Source organism: Suillus paluster, assembly GCF_016628075.1.
Source record: "Suillus paluster strain FC165 chromosome Unknown EDB91scaffold_1, whole genome shotgun sequence".
Lineage (NCBI taxonomy): Eukaryota > Fungi > Basidiomycota > Agaricomycetes > Boletales > Suillaceae > Suillus > Suillus paluster.
Window position 1 is genome coordinate 585889 of NW_024537561.1, and position 20618 is coordinate 606506.

The 20618-nt window shown below is 49.2% G+C and overlaps 5 protein-coding genes across 5 annotated transcripts; 2 read left to right on the forward strand and 3 right to left on the reverse strand.

Moving 5' to 3' along the window:
- Positions 1–675: 675 nt before the first annotated feature.
- EDB91DRAFT_1241459 (uncharacterized protein) lies at positions 676–2072 on the forward strand (the record flags this gene model as incomplete). The annotated part of the gene is made up of 2 exons (XM_041322080.1): positions 676–1359; positions 1410–2072. 2 exons carry the CDS (start codon positions 676–678, stop codon positions 2070–2072), a joined length of 1347 nt encoding a protein of 448 aa, XP_041184217.1.
- Positions 2073–2619: 547 nt separating this feature from the next.
- On the reverse strand, positions 2620–4694 carry EDB91DRAFT_1260574 (uncharacterized protein; the record flags this gene model as incomplete). Its single annotated transcript, XM_041324407.1, has 6 exons — positions 2620–3164; positions 3234–3521; positions 3597–3872; positions 3959–4076; positions 4135–4616; positions 4673–4694. The coding sequence occupies 6 exons, from the start codon at positions 4692–4694 to the stop codon at positions 2872–2874; spliced, it is 1479 nt and encodes a 492-aa protein (XP_041184218.1). The 3' UTR covers positions 2620–2871.
- A 194-nt stretch (positions 4695–4888) lies between these two features.
- On the forward strand, positions 4889–7078 carry EDB91DRAFT_1041664 (uncharacterized protein; the record flags this gene model as incomplete). The annotated part of the gene is made up of 11 exons (XM_041312938.1): positions 4889–5105; positions 5163–5209; positions 5275–5628; positions 5684–5722; positions 5782–5891; positions 5941–6073; positions 6121–6220; positions 6285–6592; positions 6659–6784; positions 6842–6907; positions 6968–7078. 11 exons carry the CDS (start codon positions 4889–4891, stop codon positions 7076–7078), a joined length of 1611 nt encoding a protein of 536 aa, XP_041184219.1.
- A 4061-nt stretch (positions 7079–11139) lies between these two features.
- Positions 11140–12234, reverse strand: EDB91DRAFT_1241464 (uncharacterized protein; the record flags this gene model as incomplete). Its single annotated transcript, XM_041322081.1, has 1 exon — positions 11140–12234. One exon carries the CDS (start codon positions 12232–12234, stop codon positions 11140–11142), a length of 1095 nt encoding a protein of 364 aa, XP_041184220.1.
- Positions 12235–12638: 404 nt separating this feature from the next.
- EDB91DRAFT_1241465 (uncharacterized protein) lies at positions 12639–14210 on the reverse strand (the record flags this gene model as incomplete). The annotated part of the gene is made up of 1 exon (XM_041322082.1): positions 12639–14210. The coding sequence occupies one exon, from the start codon at positions 14208–14210 to the stop codon at positions 12639–12641; it is 1572 nt and encodes a 523-aa protein (XP_041184221.1).
- Between the last annotated feature and the right edge of the window lie 6408 nt (positions 14211–20618).

A 20618-nucleotide genomic window follows, 5' to 3' on the forward strand; every position in this document is an offset into this window, starting at 1 on the left:
TAGGAATTGACGGTTTATAACATACTATATGATGGCTGACATCAAACATCAAACGGTTGTGCTTGCAATCTCTCATTTGGACGTGTCCTGCTCGGACTTCAATCTGGAATCCAACAGCTAAGAGGTGTTTGGAAACAAGGGCATTGTGGGATTTGGTTTATTTGACTGCACATGTCGAGGGCCGCTGAGATGGTAAGTATTTCAAAAAGAGTCAGTGTTGAGATTTCCGCAATGTTGTCACCAGCGAAAAGGGTGAATATTGGGATCAGCAGTATCATCCTTCGGAGCACAAACACATCGAACACCATCTGAGAAATTGTCGAGCAGCTTTGTCACAGGCTAGAAGAATGACTGTCCAGTGTCGATGAGCGGGCGATGGATGCAAAAAGGCTAACAGGGACCTTCTCCACTTTGAAAATGACCTAAGAAGTAGTGTGATTGACGACAGTTTCTTTGAAGAAGGAGGGTGTGAGGTAGCTACGACGGATGGCAACTAAACTTGGTAGTGGAGAAACCTGGAGATCCGTATCGGGTTCGGATGTAGGACTGGGTTTGGGACTTACATGATACTGACGCGTCAGTCACGTGTTCAAACACCTGCCAGTCTCCAGCCTGAACGGGAGACAGCCATTCTTTACATATACTTCTCCTACGAGTTTAAGTTTCAGGCAAACAATGCCAACCGCGACGACGACCGTTACAACGGCTGCGTCTGTCTCGACGGCGGACATGCTGCATCATAAAGTGTCCAGCAAAGGTTCGTTGTCAACGGAGGCAACACTACAATTACTATACGACCGCGCGGCGAGAGCGTTCCTTCACCGGGACGTCGCAGTCACATTCAATTTGGTGAACTCTGCATTTGCACTCCTTCCAGCTCCTGTCGCATCCTCGCCTGATCCCTTAGATGTACACCGGAGAAAGTGGGACATCCTCCGCATCACCCTCGAGACCACCGTATTCTCTTCAGCCCCCAACCTCGCAACTTTACCACAACCACTCAGAGAATCTTTACTATTGTCTCCCCAATCATTTGTTTCCAATTTACATGCTCGATCTCTTGCATTGTATACTCCCTTATCCGTTCCTCGAAAACCTAGCTCCGCTTTCCTTCCGCACCAAGTCCTCATCACACTCATCGCATCTAGCCTCAACATAAATTGCCCCAATATTGGTCGCGAGATAATAGAGGACTGGTTGACAAACCGTAATCTATACGACTTCGTCCCTTTCACAGGCGAAGCGTACCACAAGGTCCTAGAACTCTACTGCTTGCACATCTTACCTCGTTTGGGCGAGTGGGAATACATCAGAGAGTTTCTGTCGTACGAGAACGAGCTACCATCTGATAAAATACGCGTGAGTTTATTTTAATAATGGCTAGGTCGTACTGAACGTGATGATGCTAGGAACTACATTTGGCACTCGATGCTCAGCGTGCTCGAGCGCAAGAGAGTACAAAGAGGGAGACGCCAAAACCCGAGACTACTCCTTCCCCTACACCAATACCCCCACCCCGCTCTCTATCCCCTACCTCTGCATCCTCCTCTTCCTCCTCTCTCTCCACCACATCCACCCGCACCGTCGTCCCCGCATCCACCCGCACCGTCGTCCCCGCATCCCCCCGTCCCAAAATCGCCCGTCAACAATCCGCGTCTTCCACATCAGCAGTTTCAGACGTCACCGTAACCAGATCCCTTCGCCACCTCCACGAGCAAAGCACGCCCCGGGGAAGTCCTAGCGCAAGCCGCGTTCGCACCTCCCGCGTCCCCGGAGCTCTCTCAGTCGATCATAGTGGCGCCGCGCAGCCCCAAACGTCCTTTACGCTCATCCGGTCTTATTTCAGCCGCTATTTCACAGCTAACAAAATAGCCTCTTTATCCGTTTTGTTCTTCCTAATTCCTCTTCTGTCTTTGATCATCCGGAGGCGGCGGCGCGTGGAAACGCCCGCAGACCAGGTACGGAGGAGATTGTTAGAAGCACGTGGGGATTCTATTGTGAGACGGTTATGGAACGAGTTGGTTAGGGCAGTTTTGGATACTGTTAGGATGGGTGGTGGGGGACTTGTATAGCCTGTGGTGTGCTTGCTTAGTAGGTCACCAGTCTAGGCCAGACCCATCGCAAGATACCCGGCACTACCTTCGAAACCCACACAATAGTTTTTGGTTTCCCATTCATATTCTTACTCAAAGCACAAGACAGCGGACGTGGGTTTGACGTTCCGACTACCAGAAAGCCCTGCAAGACCTTGTACAAGGTACCCATCCAGAGCGATTCCTGAATGCCACTGGTTCCCTAACCGACAGCCATGCAGGATTCGTCTTTGGGTTCAAGTGGGAGGTGCGATTTATTTCATTTACGTGGCTTTCATCGTCCATGGTCTAGTCCGGGGCAACAAATTGCCGAAGCAAGCTTGTGGGCAGCCGTGACAATTATTTTGACGGTTAGAAACTCCAGGGATCAGAGGACAATGTGACTTGGGAATGAGGATTGTGACCTATTTCCATCTCCAAACGAATCTCTTAAGCAATGTGTTACAACACCTTACAAGACGTCCCCGTCCCTTACCCTTGTATTTTGAATTAGCAATAGGACGGACATGAAAGCACTGGAACGATATCATGGCAACTTTATGCCCTGGTCGTAATCAGCAATATAATCAGGAATCTACAGAAATGAATGTGCTGGCAGAGTACACGCCAGTTTTGGTGTACCGTGCCAGTATATACATACTACGTGCATATCGGGTATCACCGTAGGGTAATATGGAACGTACATAAACCAAACGATTCGTAAACATTGACGGCCCATCTGTGAATCCGCGGCTCGCCCGTCGTATATTGCGGTGTAATACACCCGCCCCTCGCAACACTAAATATCGTCCACATCCAGGATTTCTCTCCTTCCCTCACGCTCGTCGACTACCATTCCGTCATCCGACCTCTCTTGGTCAAAGGCAGTCTCCATCTGGCGTGTCAGGCTCCCCAAAAATAACGCAGCCTGTTTGTGCGGGAACGTAAACCCGCTCGCTAGGAAGCCAAGGCGTTCCTTGAACTCATCGCTCAGTTTGTCGAGCTCGAGAGGAGTATATTTGACACGCCGGTCCATTTCAGGGTCTTCGGACTCCGACGGGTCGGTGTAGGCACGGAGGGAGAAGGATATTGCTGATTTTGGAGATTAATTTGACTAGGCTTGGACGCATGGAAGAAGAAAAAAGGGGAAACAAAACTTACTCCTCTCAAGTAACTCCAACCCTCCGGTCTCATCATCCTTCACCGTCGCAACGTACGTGTACATACATGTATGCACGATATCGTGTTCCACGCCCTCACGCGGCTCCCATTTGATGTTCAAGACCAAGAGGTTTGAAAAATCCTCATAGAAACGGATGGCTGCAGCCTGTGCTGGGTCAGCTGCGGAGGGGAAAGTCCTCGAATGTTGGGAGTGAGGGTGTGGTTGTCGTGCGAGAAGCTCCTTTGAGCGCGCAATCTCGGCATCAAGTTCAACGCGAATGTCTTTCACTGCGCATACACAAGTGATTCAGCATCACCATTTGAAGAACACGATACCAACCCAGATACAGCAAAAAGACATACCGCTCTGCTGAAGCTCAGCGATTTGCCGTTCACGCTCTTTGACAAGTGCGTCTTTAGCTGTGAGCTCATCCCGCATGCGTGCGAGCTCATCGTGCAGCGTGCGCTGTTCCGTATCAGCTGTAGCGCGAGTGAGGAAGTGAGGAATGGCTGGAGTGGTTGAATTAGGTGGCGGGTGTGTCGACGGGGATGGAGGATTGAGCTCGGGTTCAGATGTTCGGAAGAAGGGCGATTGAGAAGCGAGTTGTGCTTGGAGGGCTGATATGATGGATTCTTGTGCTGAAGGGGTAGTTGTAGTGTAGGTGAGGCGGCAAGATACACGAGACTCAAGTTAGCTGGAATGTCGTCAAGTCGGTGGCGCTCACTTTTTGAACGACTATTATATAAAGCCGTAAGGTCATCGAGAGCCTGTTCAGCTTCTGTCTTGCGGACCTGGAAGAGTTCCTCGAGTTGTTGCGAGAGTTTGTCGCGCTGATCCTCTAACTAATAATCGATTTACGAGCGTTACTCATCTAAACAATGGAGGGTGCATGAAACATACATCTTTTGCCTTTACCTTCCACCGCTCAAGCTCCTTGTGAACACGTGGGCTCAGGGATGGCTTCTCATGCTCCGGGTCACTATGGTTTGAGGGGTCTTCAGTGATGGGATCTGAGGAAGGATGATTTTTGGCAGCAGGTTTGACGGGTTTTGGTTTGACGTGACCGTCTTTTGCCTTTGTTTGACTCTCTGGTGCTTTCCCCTTCGACTGACTTTCTGGCCTGGTCTTTTGCTGGCTATCTAGGACCTTCCCATTGACTCGACTTTCTGCTGCCCTCCCCTTCCCCTCCTTCCTTTGTGGACGAGTCGTATTTGAGGGTGGGTTTGGTGGCGGATCGATGAGCTCGATATCGTTCGAGTCGTCGTCGTCGTCGTCGTCTGTTATGGGTTTGCGCTTACTTGGTTGCTTAGACGTGGACGGCTCTGGAGACGCGATGCGCTGCTTCTTACGGTGCTTGGGACGCGTCGTGGTCTTCCATGCGTCTGTGTTCCGAGTGCTTGTCAGTTGAGTTGACTTAAGATGGTAAGGTCAAATTTACTCATTTCATCGCCCGAGGACATGAAAGCGGGCAGATAGGATGTCCTTGAATGCTAATTTCGGTGGAGTAGAACGTCCAGAACTCGATTTCACAATCACTTTGAGTTTGTACGGTTTCAGCAACTGAGCATCAATGACCCACGTGATCCATTATCGCTCACGTGACTGCTTATTGTCTGTATCACTCAATTGATCTTGGCATTGACCATCGGTCGTCATGACTGTCCTCGACGAGTACCACCAGAAACGAGCTCAGCTCATTGCAGATGATCGAGCTCTTCGCGTCGATGCGACCAACGAAGCACACTTCTCTGGAAAAGCGCGACAAGCAGATGCTATCTTGCGCCGCATTCGCGAGGAAGAAGCAAAGTCGATTTGGGCAGTAGAGCATGACGAAGTCCCCCATCCATTCCCAGGAATGGAGTTCCTCACGGGTATACTCTAGCTCTCAGAAAATAGACTGTAGACTCACTGATAGTACACCTATGTAGGAAAAGACATCATCCTCAAGACCCAGCTCTTCAACATCATCACCAAGGTTTGTCCATCTCTCAGTACTCGACAACCTGTCGCATGATTTTGAATGATTGTCAAATTACAAAGATGCCCAAAGGCGCGCTACTACACGTTCATCTTGATCTCACCGTCAATGGCACCACCCTGCTGGCGCTCGCCTTACAGCACCCCTCAATCCATATCCGCGCCTCAGCACGGATCACGGCTGCCTCCATTAAATCTGTCGATATTGAATTTCGTCCTCTGCCACCCAGTTTCGTTCCGCAGCGCATCTCGCTGTGTCTACCGACCTATAAACCAGGCGAGTGGATACCCCTTCGCCGTGCGCGTGAGCAATTTGATGCTGCCCTGGGTGGCATGCAAGGCTTCGACCGCTGGATTGCGAACTGTCTTACGATGAACCCAAGCGATGCATATGTCACGCATAATAATAATATTAGGGTGTGCCACTTTGTATATCGTTGGGCAAAAGAATGGACTCATAATCTCCGCAAAGATATGGGACAGGTTTCGTGCCGCTGCGACACTCACAAGTGTAAGCACCCGTACCTATGTCAGGGCTTGGTGGATACGATCACTCATTGAGGCGTACAGAACTTGGTGTACTTCCTCCCAGTTTGGCGTGCATATATCCGGCAATTCCTTGAGGAGACCATTATAGATGGTGTATCTTATGTAGAGGCGCGTATTAACTTCAGTCCGAAGTAAATCTTTCTTTCTTGTGCCTTTCGTTTTTGATCGGGATATTGGTAGGTTCATGATTGGTCCCAATGGCGAGCAAAATGTTCCGCACAAAGAGTGGCTGGGCACGTTTCAGGACGTTCTGGCCGAATTCAGAGGGAGTCTACGAGCACAAGGAAGAGATGACGAGTTTACTGGTGCCAAGGTACTTGTTGTCTTTTGAGTCAAGTCTCGAAGCCTATAAAGAAGTAGATCATATACACGATCATCCGGAACTGTGAGCCTGAGGAGTTGGAGTGGTATCTCAACGACTGTATAGAGATGAAGAAGCTCTTCCCTGATATCATCGCTGGTATGTCGCAGATGGTTTCTACCTTCTTTCCCATCGTAGCACCACCACCAACGAACTCCCTAAGGTTTTGACCTCGTCGGGGACGAAAATATTCTCCGCCCAATCAAAGACTACCTCCCGCAACTTCTCTCGTTCAGCACCCTGCAAGCCTCACAAGGACTCCCCGAACACCATCAAATCCCGTTCATATTTCACGCTGGAGAAACCCTCGGTGACGGGTCCGTGGCAGATGACAATCTGTATGACGCACTCCTGTTGGGGACGAAGCGGATCGGACACGGGTTCTCGCTTGTGAAACACCCAAAGCTGATGGCAATGTGCAGGGAACGCGGTGTCGCGCTGGAGGTCTGCCCGATTTCAAACGAAATTTTGGTGTGTTCCTCCCTTTTATCTCATTCTATCCGGATATGGTAAACTGATTGCGTGAGGCTGGAGTAGAGACTGACGGCATCGATGCCAATGCATCCTCTCCCAATTTTAATCAACCATGGTGTACCAGTTGCACTGAGCTCAGATGACCCATCGCTGTTCCAGAATATGGGTTTGAGCTTTGACTTTTTCCAAGTTTGCTCCATTTCATATCCCTATCTCGTTGTCGTTCACACTTATGCGCATCTGCAGGTCCTCGCAGCAAGCAACGTCACTGGCCTTCTTACGCTGGGGCACATCGCGCGAGATAGCATCAAGGTGTGCACTTCCTTATGTCTGTTTCGCTTGCAGGCAATGACTGGATGTGTTCGGATGCAGTACTCGATGCTCACAGCCGAGGAAAAGGCGCGTGCAACGCTTAAATGGGAGGAACGCTGGGAGCGGTTCGTAGATGAGATCGTTAGATTCGACGGGGTACGGCGGAATTAGGATTTATACCCCGGCTTGGATACCTTCCGGGCTCAGAACACCACAATCGGGAGGGTGGGTTGTGGTTACATATGCAATTCGGGATGCAAGAACATCTCGCAGTGCCACAACTTCTCGCCCAAGATGGGGCACCGCTGAGTGTTCGTTGCGCCTTCTCATTCTTAGTTTCCATTGCAGCCCAAGCTGGTTTGTTTTCTTCAGCTCCGGCGTCCCTGTCGTTGTCTTTGCAGAAACTCCTCCGTTTTGACTGCACATCGAGGATGTGTACCCACAAGGTATAATCAACTATTGCCTGTCCGCTGTGAACTGCGGATGTTGGTAGAGGAACTGCTACTTGTTGGGTGTCACATATGAGTGAGGGAACGGTGAACTATATATACCCGACCACGATATCGAGTTCACGGTGGACACACTACATTACACGTCAGACGCAGAGTTGTGACCCAATAGATTTACTGATAGATAGATATAAGAAACGATCGTAATATTCCTTCTACTTGCATAAGCACGCCCAAGAGGCCATTTTTACGGACATCGGGTGGACACTTACGGTAGCTCACGGCAGTACTGTTGTTTTTTGGGTTATAACTGAATAGGTTATAACTGGCCAGTGGATGACTTTCCGTAGGCTCGAAATATATAGATTATAATATCATATCATAAATTTGACTACATTAGGAAGGTGTGCCGCGATGCCGCTGTTCATTTGAGGTGAATTTGCAAACGAATATTTTTTGCCCCCCTCTTTCAAACCTTAATTCTATTTTGATCTGTAGGGGGGGTACCCCCCCCCCCCCCCCCCCTACAGACTTGAATATCGCCTTTCGTCCGTTTTAGGCCACTAATGCCAGCGATATTCGCTGACGTAATATGCATTGCTCAATGTGCGTAGCACCACTCGAGGTCACACAAAGGTGCATTGAACTAGGGTTTAGGGTCTCGAGGTTGTGTGTTACTCTGATGATGATTTGTGCTACTAAGTTGCTCGGATATGTTCTGTTTGTGCTGACTAAGCTCTACTTTGGCTCTCTGAGACTTCTGGAGCGGCCTTGTCCTTGGTTTACTCCTTTGGGACCCCTAGTCCATGGACCCCCCTAAAAAATAACCGGCGCCGCCCTCAGTCGCCGCTTATTGCCTCTGCTGCTGCCTTGTCTCCTCTGCCACTGCTTCACTCTAGCATGTTCTCTTCTTCATCTTGTTCTTCTTCGTCTAGTTCTTCTTCATCTAGTTCCTCTTGCGTGCTTGTAGTTGCATGGGGTTTTTCATCGACGGTGCGTATTTTTTCTCGGAGCTTCTGATCAAACTGCTCCTGCTCTTTTGCCAACTGGGTGCCTTGGCATGGAGTGAATGGGCGTAAGCGTCGGGCGCTGAACTCTCCTGGCAAGGGGTTGCCTTCCAACAGTTTCCAATTTGTACGCGTTTGATATTCTTGATTGTACTCGACGCGGGATTGACCATTTCGGAATGAGCTTGCGCTCCGCTTTGAAGGTGTAATCTAGGTTGTTGCAGTAAACTTGGACTAATTGCCCGGATTGGAAAATGACTTCACCAGGTGCACAATGTAAGACCTTCTTGTCGAACGCTGCTTTCCGTTTGATGGCATGGCAGACGATCTCCTCGTAACCGTTGAGGCACTGCTGCTCTACATACGCAATTTGTGTCGTGGCATTGGAACTTAGAGGAGCTGATGTGCTCTCCTCTAGTGGCGTTGGCGGTGTGTTAACTACTAATCCCAATAGAAGCTCTTTCGGGGAGAATTTGAGCGCTGGGAGCAGTCGGTGGTTAAGGGCGTGGACTGTGTCATCGAGGTGGTCAGGCCATGAGTTTGAAAGCTTTTCCCATGATGTGGGTTCCAAGTCGTCTTCTCCGATGCTGGGTGCGCACAGGCACTTCAAAACTGTGTAACAGGAGCTTGTTGGTTCCTTCTACCAGACTGTTTACCCATGGCAAGTATGCTGCAACTGTGTGTAGTTTGCATGCTCTGGAAGTACAAAAGGCTCTCACCGCGTCGTTATTGAAATGCTTCCCTCCATCCGCCATGAATGTTTCCGGTGCTATGAATGTGTTGGCGATTTGCTTGAGGCTGTCGATTGTCGTTTTTGCGCTGCTGGATGTCTTGTACCTGAAAACCCATACATGTTGAGAGAATGTGTCTAGATAAATGCCTAGTGTACTATATCCTCCTTTTCCTTTCAGTAGGGTTAGATAATCTCCAACTAGGAGTTCGAAGGGGTGGCGTCTGGTAATTGGGTCGAGCAGTGAGTGCAAATGTGTGGGTCTGAAACTTTTACACTTAGCGCAGTTCTTGATGACCTGTGAGGATTGATGTGTTGAGTTTTGGACTGCATATGCGGTCTAGGAGAGCAATTTTGATCGCGTCGTGACCCCAGTGACTGCCTTCCTTGTGAACCTTGGCTGCTAGTACCTTGGCTTCCTCTTTTGTTGTACATTCTACCTTGGTTCTGGCTTGCGTTTCTGTGCTTCCTTTCAATTGCCATAGTTTGCCCTTTTCCATGATATATTGGGATGCTCTGTGATGTGCTCTCCTCTTCTCTCTCAAGTTCCTGTCCTTGTCGAGGTTGTAGATGGCTTCGACTACTTCCTTGAAGACTGGTTCATCTGCAAAACGTACTTGGAGTATTTCTGTGGTGGGACTAGTCTCGGAGACGTACATTATGTTGTTTGTGAGTCCTGTGTGTGTTTCCCAGTCTTCGCTTACTGTCCATTCGCTCCCATCTCCTTGGGTTGGTGGTATACCTTCCCATTTCCGACTAAGCCCATCTGCTACGACGTTCAGCTTGCTGGGTACGTGCCGTATGTCTACGATATTGTATGACAATATACTTTCTCGCCATCTTGCGTGCGCTACGTTTAATGTTGAGTTGAGTAGTGTATCCTTCAAAGTGTTACAGTCAGTCTCGATTTCCACTGGGAATCCCCATAGAACGCTTGAAAACTTATCCAACCCGAATTTGAGTGCCACAAATTCGAGTAAGTACAATTTGTACTTTTGCTCAGTCGTGAATGTCCTTTTTGATGTGAAGGCGATAGGATGTGTCCATTTGATCCATTTTCCTGCGGGCATCTCCATTCTGAACCTTTGGGATAATACTGCAGCGAATCCTTCTATACAACCGTCTGAGGTTATGATAAATGGTGAACCGTCGTATCGGGGGGCTTGAAGTACTGGTCTTGAAGTGATGGCGGTTTTGAGGTCTAAAAATGCTCGGATTTGTTCTTCTTTCCAGTATGTGGCCAGTTTGAAGCTAGACATTGTTCGACGGTATGCAGCTTTTCCGTGCAGGTTGTCGAGTGGGACTTTGAGAAGGAGGTCATGTAGTGGTCCTTCTCTTTTTGCGTATGCCTGGATAAGTGTTCTGTAAAAGCCTGTAAGACCCAAAAATTGGACGAGACTTAGCGCGTTGTCTGGCTGTGGCCAGTCTACTATTGCTGTGAGTTTGGTCAGATCTGGCTTTACACCGTCTTGTCCAACTGTCCCCTGCAAATTCTGTCTCTGAGATGCAGAAGCGTGTTTTGCTCGGCACTATGGAGAAGTTGCATTCTCTGAATTTGGCAATATCGCGCGTAGTTTGGTCATCATTTCCTGGAAAGTGTCAGCAGCGCAGGCTCCATCGTCCATAAAGAGTTCCATGTAATATGTAACTAAAAATTGTATAACCTTTCTGCTAAGGTGTCGCAGAATATCGTGGGGGCTCCTGTGATGCCCATTGGCATTTGCTTGTACCAAAAATATCCCCGGCCTTCGACATAGAACTAGGTAAGGGCCCATTGCTCGGGGACTTCAATTGCATAAATCCTGAGGCGAAATCAAATACGGAAAGGTAGTGGTGGCCGCTGAGGCATTGTTGTTTTGCGAGGATGTCACCTTGGGGCATGGGGGCGATTTCCGTAACCTTGTTCAACTGTGCGAAGTTTTGGCATATTCGCCACTTCCTCGGCTTCGTGTTGGTGGGGTTTTGCGCCCATTGGGTTGGTGTCTCTTGGGCTGGGAGTTTGAATGCTGGATTCATCCCCACTGTGCTACATTGCTCATTTATCCGTCATTTCAATTTGGCTAAGGGTAGTCCTCCTGTTTCGTGAGCTTTCTGGGCGATCACTGTGGTTGCTACGCATTTGATGAGTTCTGGTGGTGCTCTCTCTATCACCCCTGCCTTCAGCATTTCGTCTGCTTGCTCGCTATAGAACCTGGATTGTTCTGGGGTGAGTGGGCATTGGTGTATGCGCAAGTTGAACTTAGCGTTTTCTGGGACGTTTAGGTTGACTTTTGCGCCTGGTATTGGTGTGACTTCGCTTAGGGCTAATGCGAATGAGTCAGTGTTGTCCCGTACGAATTCTCTCAATTCTGCGTGCTCATTTTCCGTAAGGTCGTCACTGAACGTGACTTGACGTAGGATTTTGGTGATTCTGGCTGGGTTGAAGGGGTTTGTCTGTCTGGTGTAGATGGAGGGGTTTGCTGATGACGCGGCTGGTTCTGGTAGGTCGCCCAATAATTGGTCTATTGGCTCTGCTTCGTCTGCTGACCTGATCACGTTGATGGTTCCCAGTTCTGTTGTGCGTTCTTCTTGGGGTATCTCATTTCCCATTTCTTCTTTCATTTCCATTGGTTCTACTGAGTGCGCTGTGGTTTTGGCTACCCGTTTCCAGATTTGCTTCATCTGTTTCTGGTTTTGGCGCTTGAAGTTAAGGATTGGAGGCTTCCATTGTCCCATCGGCGCGTTTGCTGATTCTTTACTCGGGATGTGTGGTTTCTTGGGTGCATGGTCAGTTTTCTCCCAGGGTTGTGTCAAAGATGTTATTGAGACTTGCCTTGAGGGGGGTGATTTGATACCCCCCAGAATTGTCTCTTGTTGTTTGATGTCCATTGTTAGGCTGACATTGTCCTCCACTTGATACGATGTGCTTGGTTGTCGTACTTCGTTCGCTAGTGTCATTGATTGTGATTCATTTGACACTGTGATTGAGTCCGTGACGTAGTCGTGGGTTGCTTTAAACGTTGTTAACAGCGGTTTGCCAAAGAGGAAGGCCCATCCTCCTGCGCTATTGAAAACTTTGAATTGTCCTTGCGCGCGTACTCCGTTGAGTTCAATTGTTCCTGACCACTTCGCCTCTGAGTTGACAATTGTTCCATTGGCCATTCATAGTCGCTTCGTGGATGGGTAGATGTTGTGTAGCCGGTGCTTGACTTTGCTGAATACTGACAAGCACATCACCGCTACCATTGCGCCGTCATCAAACAGTGCTCTAACTCGTACCAGTTCCCCTTGTGGCCCTTCTAACTTGACTTGATGTATGAATGGTACTGCTTCTCCCGTCTCCAATTGTGTTCTGTTGAGAGAGAGGTGTCCCGCCATGTACAGGTCAACAATGCTCGATGTGTCCTTAGTGGGGGATACAGGTGCGTCAAGTGTAGCTAATGATGCATGGGGGTTCTGGGGGCTTGAATGGGTTGTCTGGTCCTCGCATGGTGCCTCCGCGCACGCAAGGAAGTCTGTCCTAATGTGGGTCTCTGCTGTTCGTGGGGTCGGTGTGATGCCCTTATCTACACCGACCCATCCCCTTTTCCCTCGCTTTGTTCTCCTTCTCCGAACTGCCCATCCTCGTATGCGTATACTAGTGAGATTGGTGTAGCTGTAAAGCGGTTGAAAGTGCCTAGGACTCTACTCGAGACTGCTCTCCAAGCGGCTTCTTTCCTCTCTAGATGTGCTGTGTCTCCTGGGGGGAGTACACAGTTGCGGCTGTTGTGTCCATGTGTCCCGCATGAGAAGCATTCCCCTGAACATATGGTTGCTGTTCCTGGTTTGAGCGGGTAGCCCATCTCGTGTGTGACTCGTGAGCTCTCTCCCCATTTTGCGTTCCATTGCGCGACTTGAGTTGCATGCGCTGCGTGACCTGCTGTGGTATCTGGATGGTGGGGGAAAGACGTGATGAGGAGCCTGATGTTTGCTTTTAGCTTGTCCGTTACTGTGACTGGTTGTTGTGGGGCTGCTGCGGTGGCTGGTTGGCGGCTATAAGTGGGCTGTGTGTTCTGGCAGTTCTGGTTCGCAGGTGTTCTCGTGTATCTGCTGCTATTCGAGGGTACTGTTAGGGGGTTTGGCGCGTTGACTGACATTCTGCTGAGTTGATTTTGGAGAGTGTCGACTGGGTTGGGTGCTGGTGTTTGTTGTCGGATGTGGGCTAGGTCCGTTTTGAGGGCGTTGAGTTCCTGCATCTGCCGGTTGTGTTGTTCCTGCTTTTCTACTAATCTGCTTCCTTTCAGCTCTGTGACCGCTTTTGCGAACTCTGCCCAATTCTTGTACTCTTCGTCCTTGAGTAGGTCTTTTATGATATCTGGTAGCTTGCTGCGTACTTGCCAAATCATTGATGTGCTTTGCTCAATGTCTGTGCTGGTAGCAAGTTGCAGTGTTTTCGCTGCCCAGGCGACATGAGTCCAACACTCTCTGTCGTAGAGCGTTGTCTTCTTTCCTATGTCTGCGCTCAGCAACACGTGGTCTAGTAACTCCCTCTCGTACTCTGCTTTTGTCTTTTCTGCGATCGTGACCAGTGGCCAGCGTTTCTCGAATGCTGTTATGAATGTGGTCCAGGTGAGCTTGTCTGCGGTAGGGCGGGCTTTGAACCATGTTTCCGCTTGTGAGCTGGTTCCAAGGTAGTCTCCGAACGCGTTTAGTTTGTCACTGCTCGTTGTTATGGTCTGCTGGCGCATTGCACGGCTGAAAGATTTCAGAAAGTCGGCTGGATTTTCTGATGCGTGTCCATCACCGTGAAAGATCTGGGGGGTTTCTGCAGGCATGGTGACTTTGGGTTGTAGAAGTGCAAAGAATTTGGCTAGGTCGTAGTCTGGTACTGTGGAAATGGCTGTGAGCGGTTTCGTCTTTGTGTGGTGAGGTGGGGGGTCGAGGTAGTCTGGTTCTTCAAAGTCTAGGCTAGGGACTTTAAATTCAGGGAAGGGGACAATACTTCGATCTTCGAGGCTGCTGAGAGATGAGCTGCGAGAGCGCTCTGGCGTGTCTAGTGGGGATGATGCTAGCGATGTTTCTAATGACGAGTCTTCTCTTAAGTATCCTGCAGTGATGGCTTTTCCTAGGCTGTTTCTGGGCCGTAAACTTCGAGACATCAGTTTCTGATTGGAATCAACGTAAAATAATGACTGTGTACAGCCCTTTTCGTTACTTTCGCAAGTGTCTTTTTGGGACACTTGCTGTCTAGCTTAGCCTCTTTTTAGGCGTGACTCAACGTAAGATGGGGTGTGTTTGAACATGTTTTTGTTCAGTCTTCTCGCGGTGTTGCTAATTGGGACACTGACTGCGACTGAGTGACTAAAGCTGAGGGCTACTGTTGTGAACGAGAACGAGGGCTTATGACAAAAGTGAGTTGAATTTTGGTCTGTTCACCACGATGAACTAGGGTTTAGGGTCTCGAGGTTGTGTGTTACTCTGATGATGATTTGTGCTACTAAGTTGCTCGGATATGTTCTGTTTGTGCTGACTAAGCTCTACTTTGGCTCTCTGAGACTTCTGGAGCGGCCTTGTCCTTGGTCTACTCCTTTGGGACCCCTAGTCCAGCGTCTTCAACATCTTGCCAACTTTGTTGACGCATTTTTCTCCCTCATCTGTTTAGACTTTAATACCAAGTCCTTAGTACAAAACTACGACCTGACTACGCTGCATTGGCCTGTGCCTCCCATCCCATGCAATATCAGCCAGCAGGTGGCTCAACCAATCCCCACCCTCCGTCAATGAAAATTTACTTTCCATCCCTACATTTAGAGCGCCGTTCAATGCGTGTATTTCCATGTGCATTCACATCATTGCGAAGGATGGGTGTCTCATACCAGAGTTGGGCAAAACTTGTGGTGAGCAGCGAGGCAAAGGTAGTTACATCAATACCCATGGTGGTAATAAACGCTCGATCGTTCTGGCTGTTGTATAACACCTGCCAAGGGGTGTTGATGTGAGGATTGGGGAGAAGCTGGGGTCGGCAAAGGTATGAATGATGGGGGTTCCGCGTGTCAATGCGCTCTTGCTGTGATACCTCGATCCCACAAATGAGGGCTGCAGCTACCACCTGAGCTCCTTCGTCGTCATGAAAAAGTTCTGCCTCGTCGTCGTTGAGAAGCTGGTACTGCATTGCAAGATTGTCCATTGAGGACTGGACTAAATCTAAAGAACTAAGCGTACAGGGGATTATCGTTGCATAGATTAAATTGTTGACAGGATTGCAAATTTATTTCAGGCTCCGAAATAATCTATTCCGGATTATTTAGCCTACGGAAAGTCATCCAGTATGCGTCCTGCCTTGAATTAAATAATAGTTATGTAATTGCTACCAGGTACTAGCTAGTCTGAGTCATCGATAACAATTGGAATATTCAAGCTCGATGGTTCGCTTCCCATGCCCAATGACTCCCCTGGTGCATTCCCGCCAGTGTGCGACTCTTCATCCTCGGGCAGGCGTGACATTAGCTCGTAGAATAATGCCTCATTCTCCATGTTTTTTTCACAAAACTCGTCCCATCCAACCTCAACAGACCAATTGAACATGTCCCATATGTGAAACATCCTCTTCTGACCAAAGAAGCAGCGAATTTGTCGTGGCCTGCTACCTTCTGCAGAGAGCGAGATGTCCTCCTCAGCTTCAATGACTTCTCCTAACCCAGATATGTAATCGACATTGTCATCGTCGTCGGCATCTTGCCACAACTGCAGCGCAACAGCCGAAATCCCGAGATCCTTAGCCTTCACCTTGATACAGTATTTACAGTGTGCCTGGCAGTGCACTCTATCAACCTTTATAGGCCCCTGATGGAAATGTTCCCATATTCAGGGCTTCCTAGTCATCAGAGAAGCTTTGGAAGGCAATACAGTCCCGGGAGAATGGCAGAGAGAATCTGAGAGATCGACGATAATAGTGGTACTCAAAACAAATTTTGAAATTCTTGAAAGCTCGCTAAACTGCGTTCAACTCCCTTCAACTCCCCACTAAAAGTTTGAATGAACGCGCGCAAGTCCGAGAGAAATATGCTCGGCACACATTGGCATGTAGTCGGACTTTAAAATGACACTTGTGATTTTCAAAGCGTGCTATGTACATAGGGGAAAGTGGTAGAGTAGCGGTCCAACATACTTGTATTTCAAATGAAAGCATTAATAAAAATTGTAAAAAAACAAGGCCACCGGGCGGGAATGAAATCAGCTGTAGGTAGGGAGCGCGGGAGGGACCAAAATAAGTGCCGAGGGGAGGAGGGGGGGATGCTGAGCAGCTGGGGGGGGAGGAGAAGTGTCGGGAGGAAGATCTGCATGCCTCCGCAGAGACGCAAGATCAAGCGCCAAGAGTACGGCCATCTTCGATGCTTTCCAGTGGAGATGGGGCGCTGGTCAGGTGGGGCGCGCGTGGGATCTGAACTAGAATAGATTTTCTGTAAGATAAGGGTGAATGTTAGTGCAACTTGCGAGAGGTGCAAGGAATACTTACCTTGGGTGGATGACACCCGGGAATTTGATGGTGTCCTGCTCGACGCTGTGGATGAGCATCGAGGTTCGAGGGTGAGGTCAGCGACGACACCGGCGTGTTCAGTGCGAAACGAAACTTCGGAACTTTCCGAAAATTTAAACTCCGCCAAAAAACTGCATCACATATGCACCAAATAGATAGGAGTTTTGATCCCACACCCACTGTAGCTCCCACCACAACTATGCCTCGTCAATCCACATGTAAAGAGCTCCTGAATATCGTGGATCAGGCTGCACTTTCTTTGGCCAGGTTGCAATATCAGGGTATCCTAGATGACTGGTCAGACTTTGAGAGCGATTCCGGCTCCAAGGACTCACTTTCTACTACTGATTCAGACGATGTTACAATCAGTCTGTCTTTTAGCCCTCCTTCCCCCCTATCCCCCCTTTCCCCTATGACAGGGATTTCAGATTCTTCCAGTTTTAGTTCTGTATCTTCTGATGATGTCACTTTGCCTTACGACAGGCTTCGAGACACCATTGATGCTCTTCGTGATGAGGTTAAGAGGGCCCGCATACTCCAGAAGCCTGACGAGCCTCCTCCACGAGCACCTCAGCTTCACATGCTGGTCCATCATGAAGAACACCGCCCTCACTTGTTTCGGCAGAAACTTCGTGTCAACCCCGAGATCTTTGATGACATCCTCGATTATATCTCTGATCACCCTATCTTCCAAAACCAGTCCAACAATCCTCAGCTCCCTGTCTCCATCCAGCTCACCATCTTTCTGAATCGGGCAGGCCACTATGGCAATGCCATTACTCTTGAGGATGTTGCTCAATGGGCAGGCGTGAGTGTCGGGTCCATGGTTAATTGCACTAATCATGTGATGATTGCAGTACTTGATGCCCATGATCAGTTTATCTGCTTCCCAGCAGGTAATTCTGAGGATGCTGACCTGGCTCGCAAATTTGCTGAGTCACGTACCTGTCCAGAGTGGAAAGGTGGCTTTCTAGCCATCGATGGCTCGACTATGAATCTGTTCACAAAACCTGGTTATTATGGTGAGACATTCTATGATAGGAAGTCCAAGTATTCCCTTGGCTGTCAGGTAACATTTTTTTTCATCCTCATGTGCAAAAATTAATTTAATTCTAGGCAGTCATCTTGCCCCACAATCTCCTGATTGTTGATTATTCTCTCAGTCACCCTGGGAGTGTCCATGATGCATTTGCTTTTCGATCCACTCGCCTCTATGAAGAGCATGCCAATCTTCTGCCAGATGGTCATTGGGTTTGGGCGGACAGTGCTTATCCATTGGAACCATGGTGTATTGCCCCTTTCAAGAAGCCTCACAATGGATGGCTGACGAAGAACCAGAAGACATTCAATTATCACCTCTCTAAGGTATTTTTTTTTTAGTGGTTTTCCATTGATTTACATTTATTTAGATTCGTGTTCGTGTTGAACACACATTTGCTGTTTTGAAGGGATGGTTCCAGTCCCTTCAAGAGCTACGGTTCAGGATTCAGGCTGAGAAAGACCTTGAGTTTGCTGTGCAGTGGATCAAGTGTTGCATCATCCTGCACAACATGATCATTCACTTTGAAATCGAGCATCGCAAGAAGGATGGAACATACGAGAGTTCTCTCAAGTGGGCTCGTACGGAGGGGGAAGATTTTGTTGATCAAGAGTTTGAGGGTCCATATGGTGAAGAAGTAGTTGGTGACAGGACATATGATGGCACTCTAGGTCAAGCTGCCCGTGCAAAGTTGATGGATGAGCTTTTTAACAGTCCTCACTCAGATGCACAACACAGGGAAGGATGATCACTGACACAATACTTTCTTGAACATGTACTACTACTAAAACACTTGTACAACAAATGTATATAGCTATGTAACATCAATCAAAGAAGTACTGACAAAACAACAAACATATGTCCAATGAAAACAACATGGTGACAACAATAAACTGAAACATGATGACAGCAGCAATGGACGGGGATGACGAGACGACGCGACGACGACAAGAACAAAATAAGCAACACAACAACTCACTCAACTCCTCCATCTGATCTCGGGCCCTTGTTTGCCTGCATCATTTGATGGAACTGAATTTTGAGTCGAAGATTCTCTGCTTCCTTGTTGAGCACCAATGAATGTGCTTCGTGGACTCGAATGTCCGCCTCATGTAGACGAATCTCGGCATCTTTAGACTCCTGCAGACGCTGATGGCTGACAGTGGCCTGGGAGGTCTCATGCTCACGGGTAGCACGAAGCCATTCATACTTCTTGATGTCGCGATTGTGCTCACTCTTCACCTCGAGCTTCGCGAGGAAGCGATGGTGTTTGTGATCGTGGCGCGACATCGCATCAGAGTGCATAGACACGAGCTCATCCTTAACCTCGTCTACCTGCTGCATCACATCTGGCTTCGCCTTCTTCTTCTTCGAGCCGCCACTGTTTGGAAGCGAAGTCTGGGGGGTCGAGGACATAAGGTAGTCCGACGAGGAGGTAGTGTTGCGTGTCGTGGATGAATGCGCTGACGTGCTGACCAAGACCTCCGATGGTAGGTTGCGTCGCCTCCCACGGCTTGGTGGCTTCTGCGTGCGAAACGCCGAGCGGCTGTTGTAGGCAGACGCTGGGGATTTTTCTGGCACATTGAATGGTTCGGGAGCATCGGGAGGGGGAGACGGCGATGAAGGGAGCTGGCGTTTCTTCCCTGCGACTTTGGAAGAGCTATCGGCTCTCTCATCACCTTTGAGGTGATGTAAGGCGTCTCCAAGGGGGGCATCAAATGGGTCACCGGTGTCGAGAGAGTCCACGTCAGCAATGTCAATGTCAGCGTCTGACATTGGAAGGCCAGGAAGATGGATTTGAGGGGACATATTGTAGGGGGGGGGTGGGCAGGTAAGGGGGGAGCGGGAGCAGGTGCGGGTGTGGGAGCAGGTGCGGGTGTGGGAGCAGGTGCGGGTGCAGGAGCGGGAGCATGTGCAGGAGCAGGTGCGGGTTGTTGCAGCGCCGGATCGATCAAGGGATCACCATGTGAACCCCCAGCATACAGCATTGCTAGCGGATACCTTGGATAGTATTGTTGGCCGTAATGTGGGGGCAGAGTGCTGGAAGGATAGGTGTTGTGCTCGGGATATGCGTGAGGAGGTGGCTGAGTGTTGGTGCCAGGATATACATGCTGTGCATCTGGGGGCGCGTCAAACTGCATGGGGGGACCGCCCCCACCACGTGATTGAATCAGGGAATATAAGGCGCCGGCGTGATTGACGCCGGGTTTTGACGAGTAGGTTTTCGTGGCCATGGACGGATTAGCATGCCAAATGGCATCTAATGCCGTGTACCATGGGAGCTCTGCCAGCGCCGCATCTACAACAACTGATCAGCCGAGGACCGGAAACTCAGGACCAAAGACTCACCCAATAAGTTTCTCATTTGCATGCCCTCAGCTGGTATCACACCAGCGCCTGTGCTGTCAAAAGACGCCTTGATTTTCTTGTATTTACCCCTGAGACTGGATGAATTTTAATATTTTTTATCAATGGAACAAAAAAAATGAAAGCGCTCATGTTCCAATGCGGTTGCAGACTGCATCGCGGAATTTTTTTGCATTGACGGAGTATGCGTAACCATACTTGGGGTGATTTGTGAAGATTAGTTTGGCCAGGGTACCGTAAATCTGTCCTTTGTCCGAGCTTGAGGGACCGTCATCAGCAGTAGACATCGCTTCTTCCCATCAGAGTAGAATAGAATCCTGCAGTCAGGCAGGGTGCATAGTAAGATAAGTAACAAGTAGATCAGTGAGAGCGTGGTCGCTCTGCCACTGAATAGTTAGGCGGGGTGTGGATTGCTCTGGAGGCGCTTTGAGCGATCCTCGAGAGTTTGAAGTTTCATCACCCATCACTGTCGAGCAGCGCACTAGAGGGTTGGTTTTGAGGCCTGCAGAACGACGGACATGTTGACGAGAAGGAGGCATAGTTATTAAACTCCGCCGAGCGATGCCGGCCTGACTTTCAATCGCTGTGCATCGGCCGAAGTTTTGAAGCCGTTTAGCCGCGAGT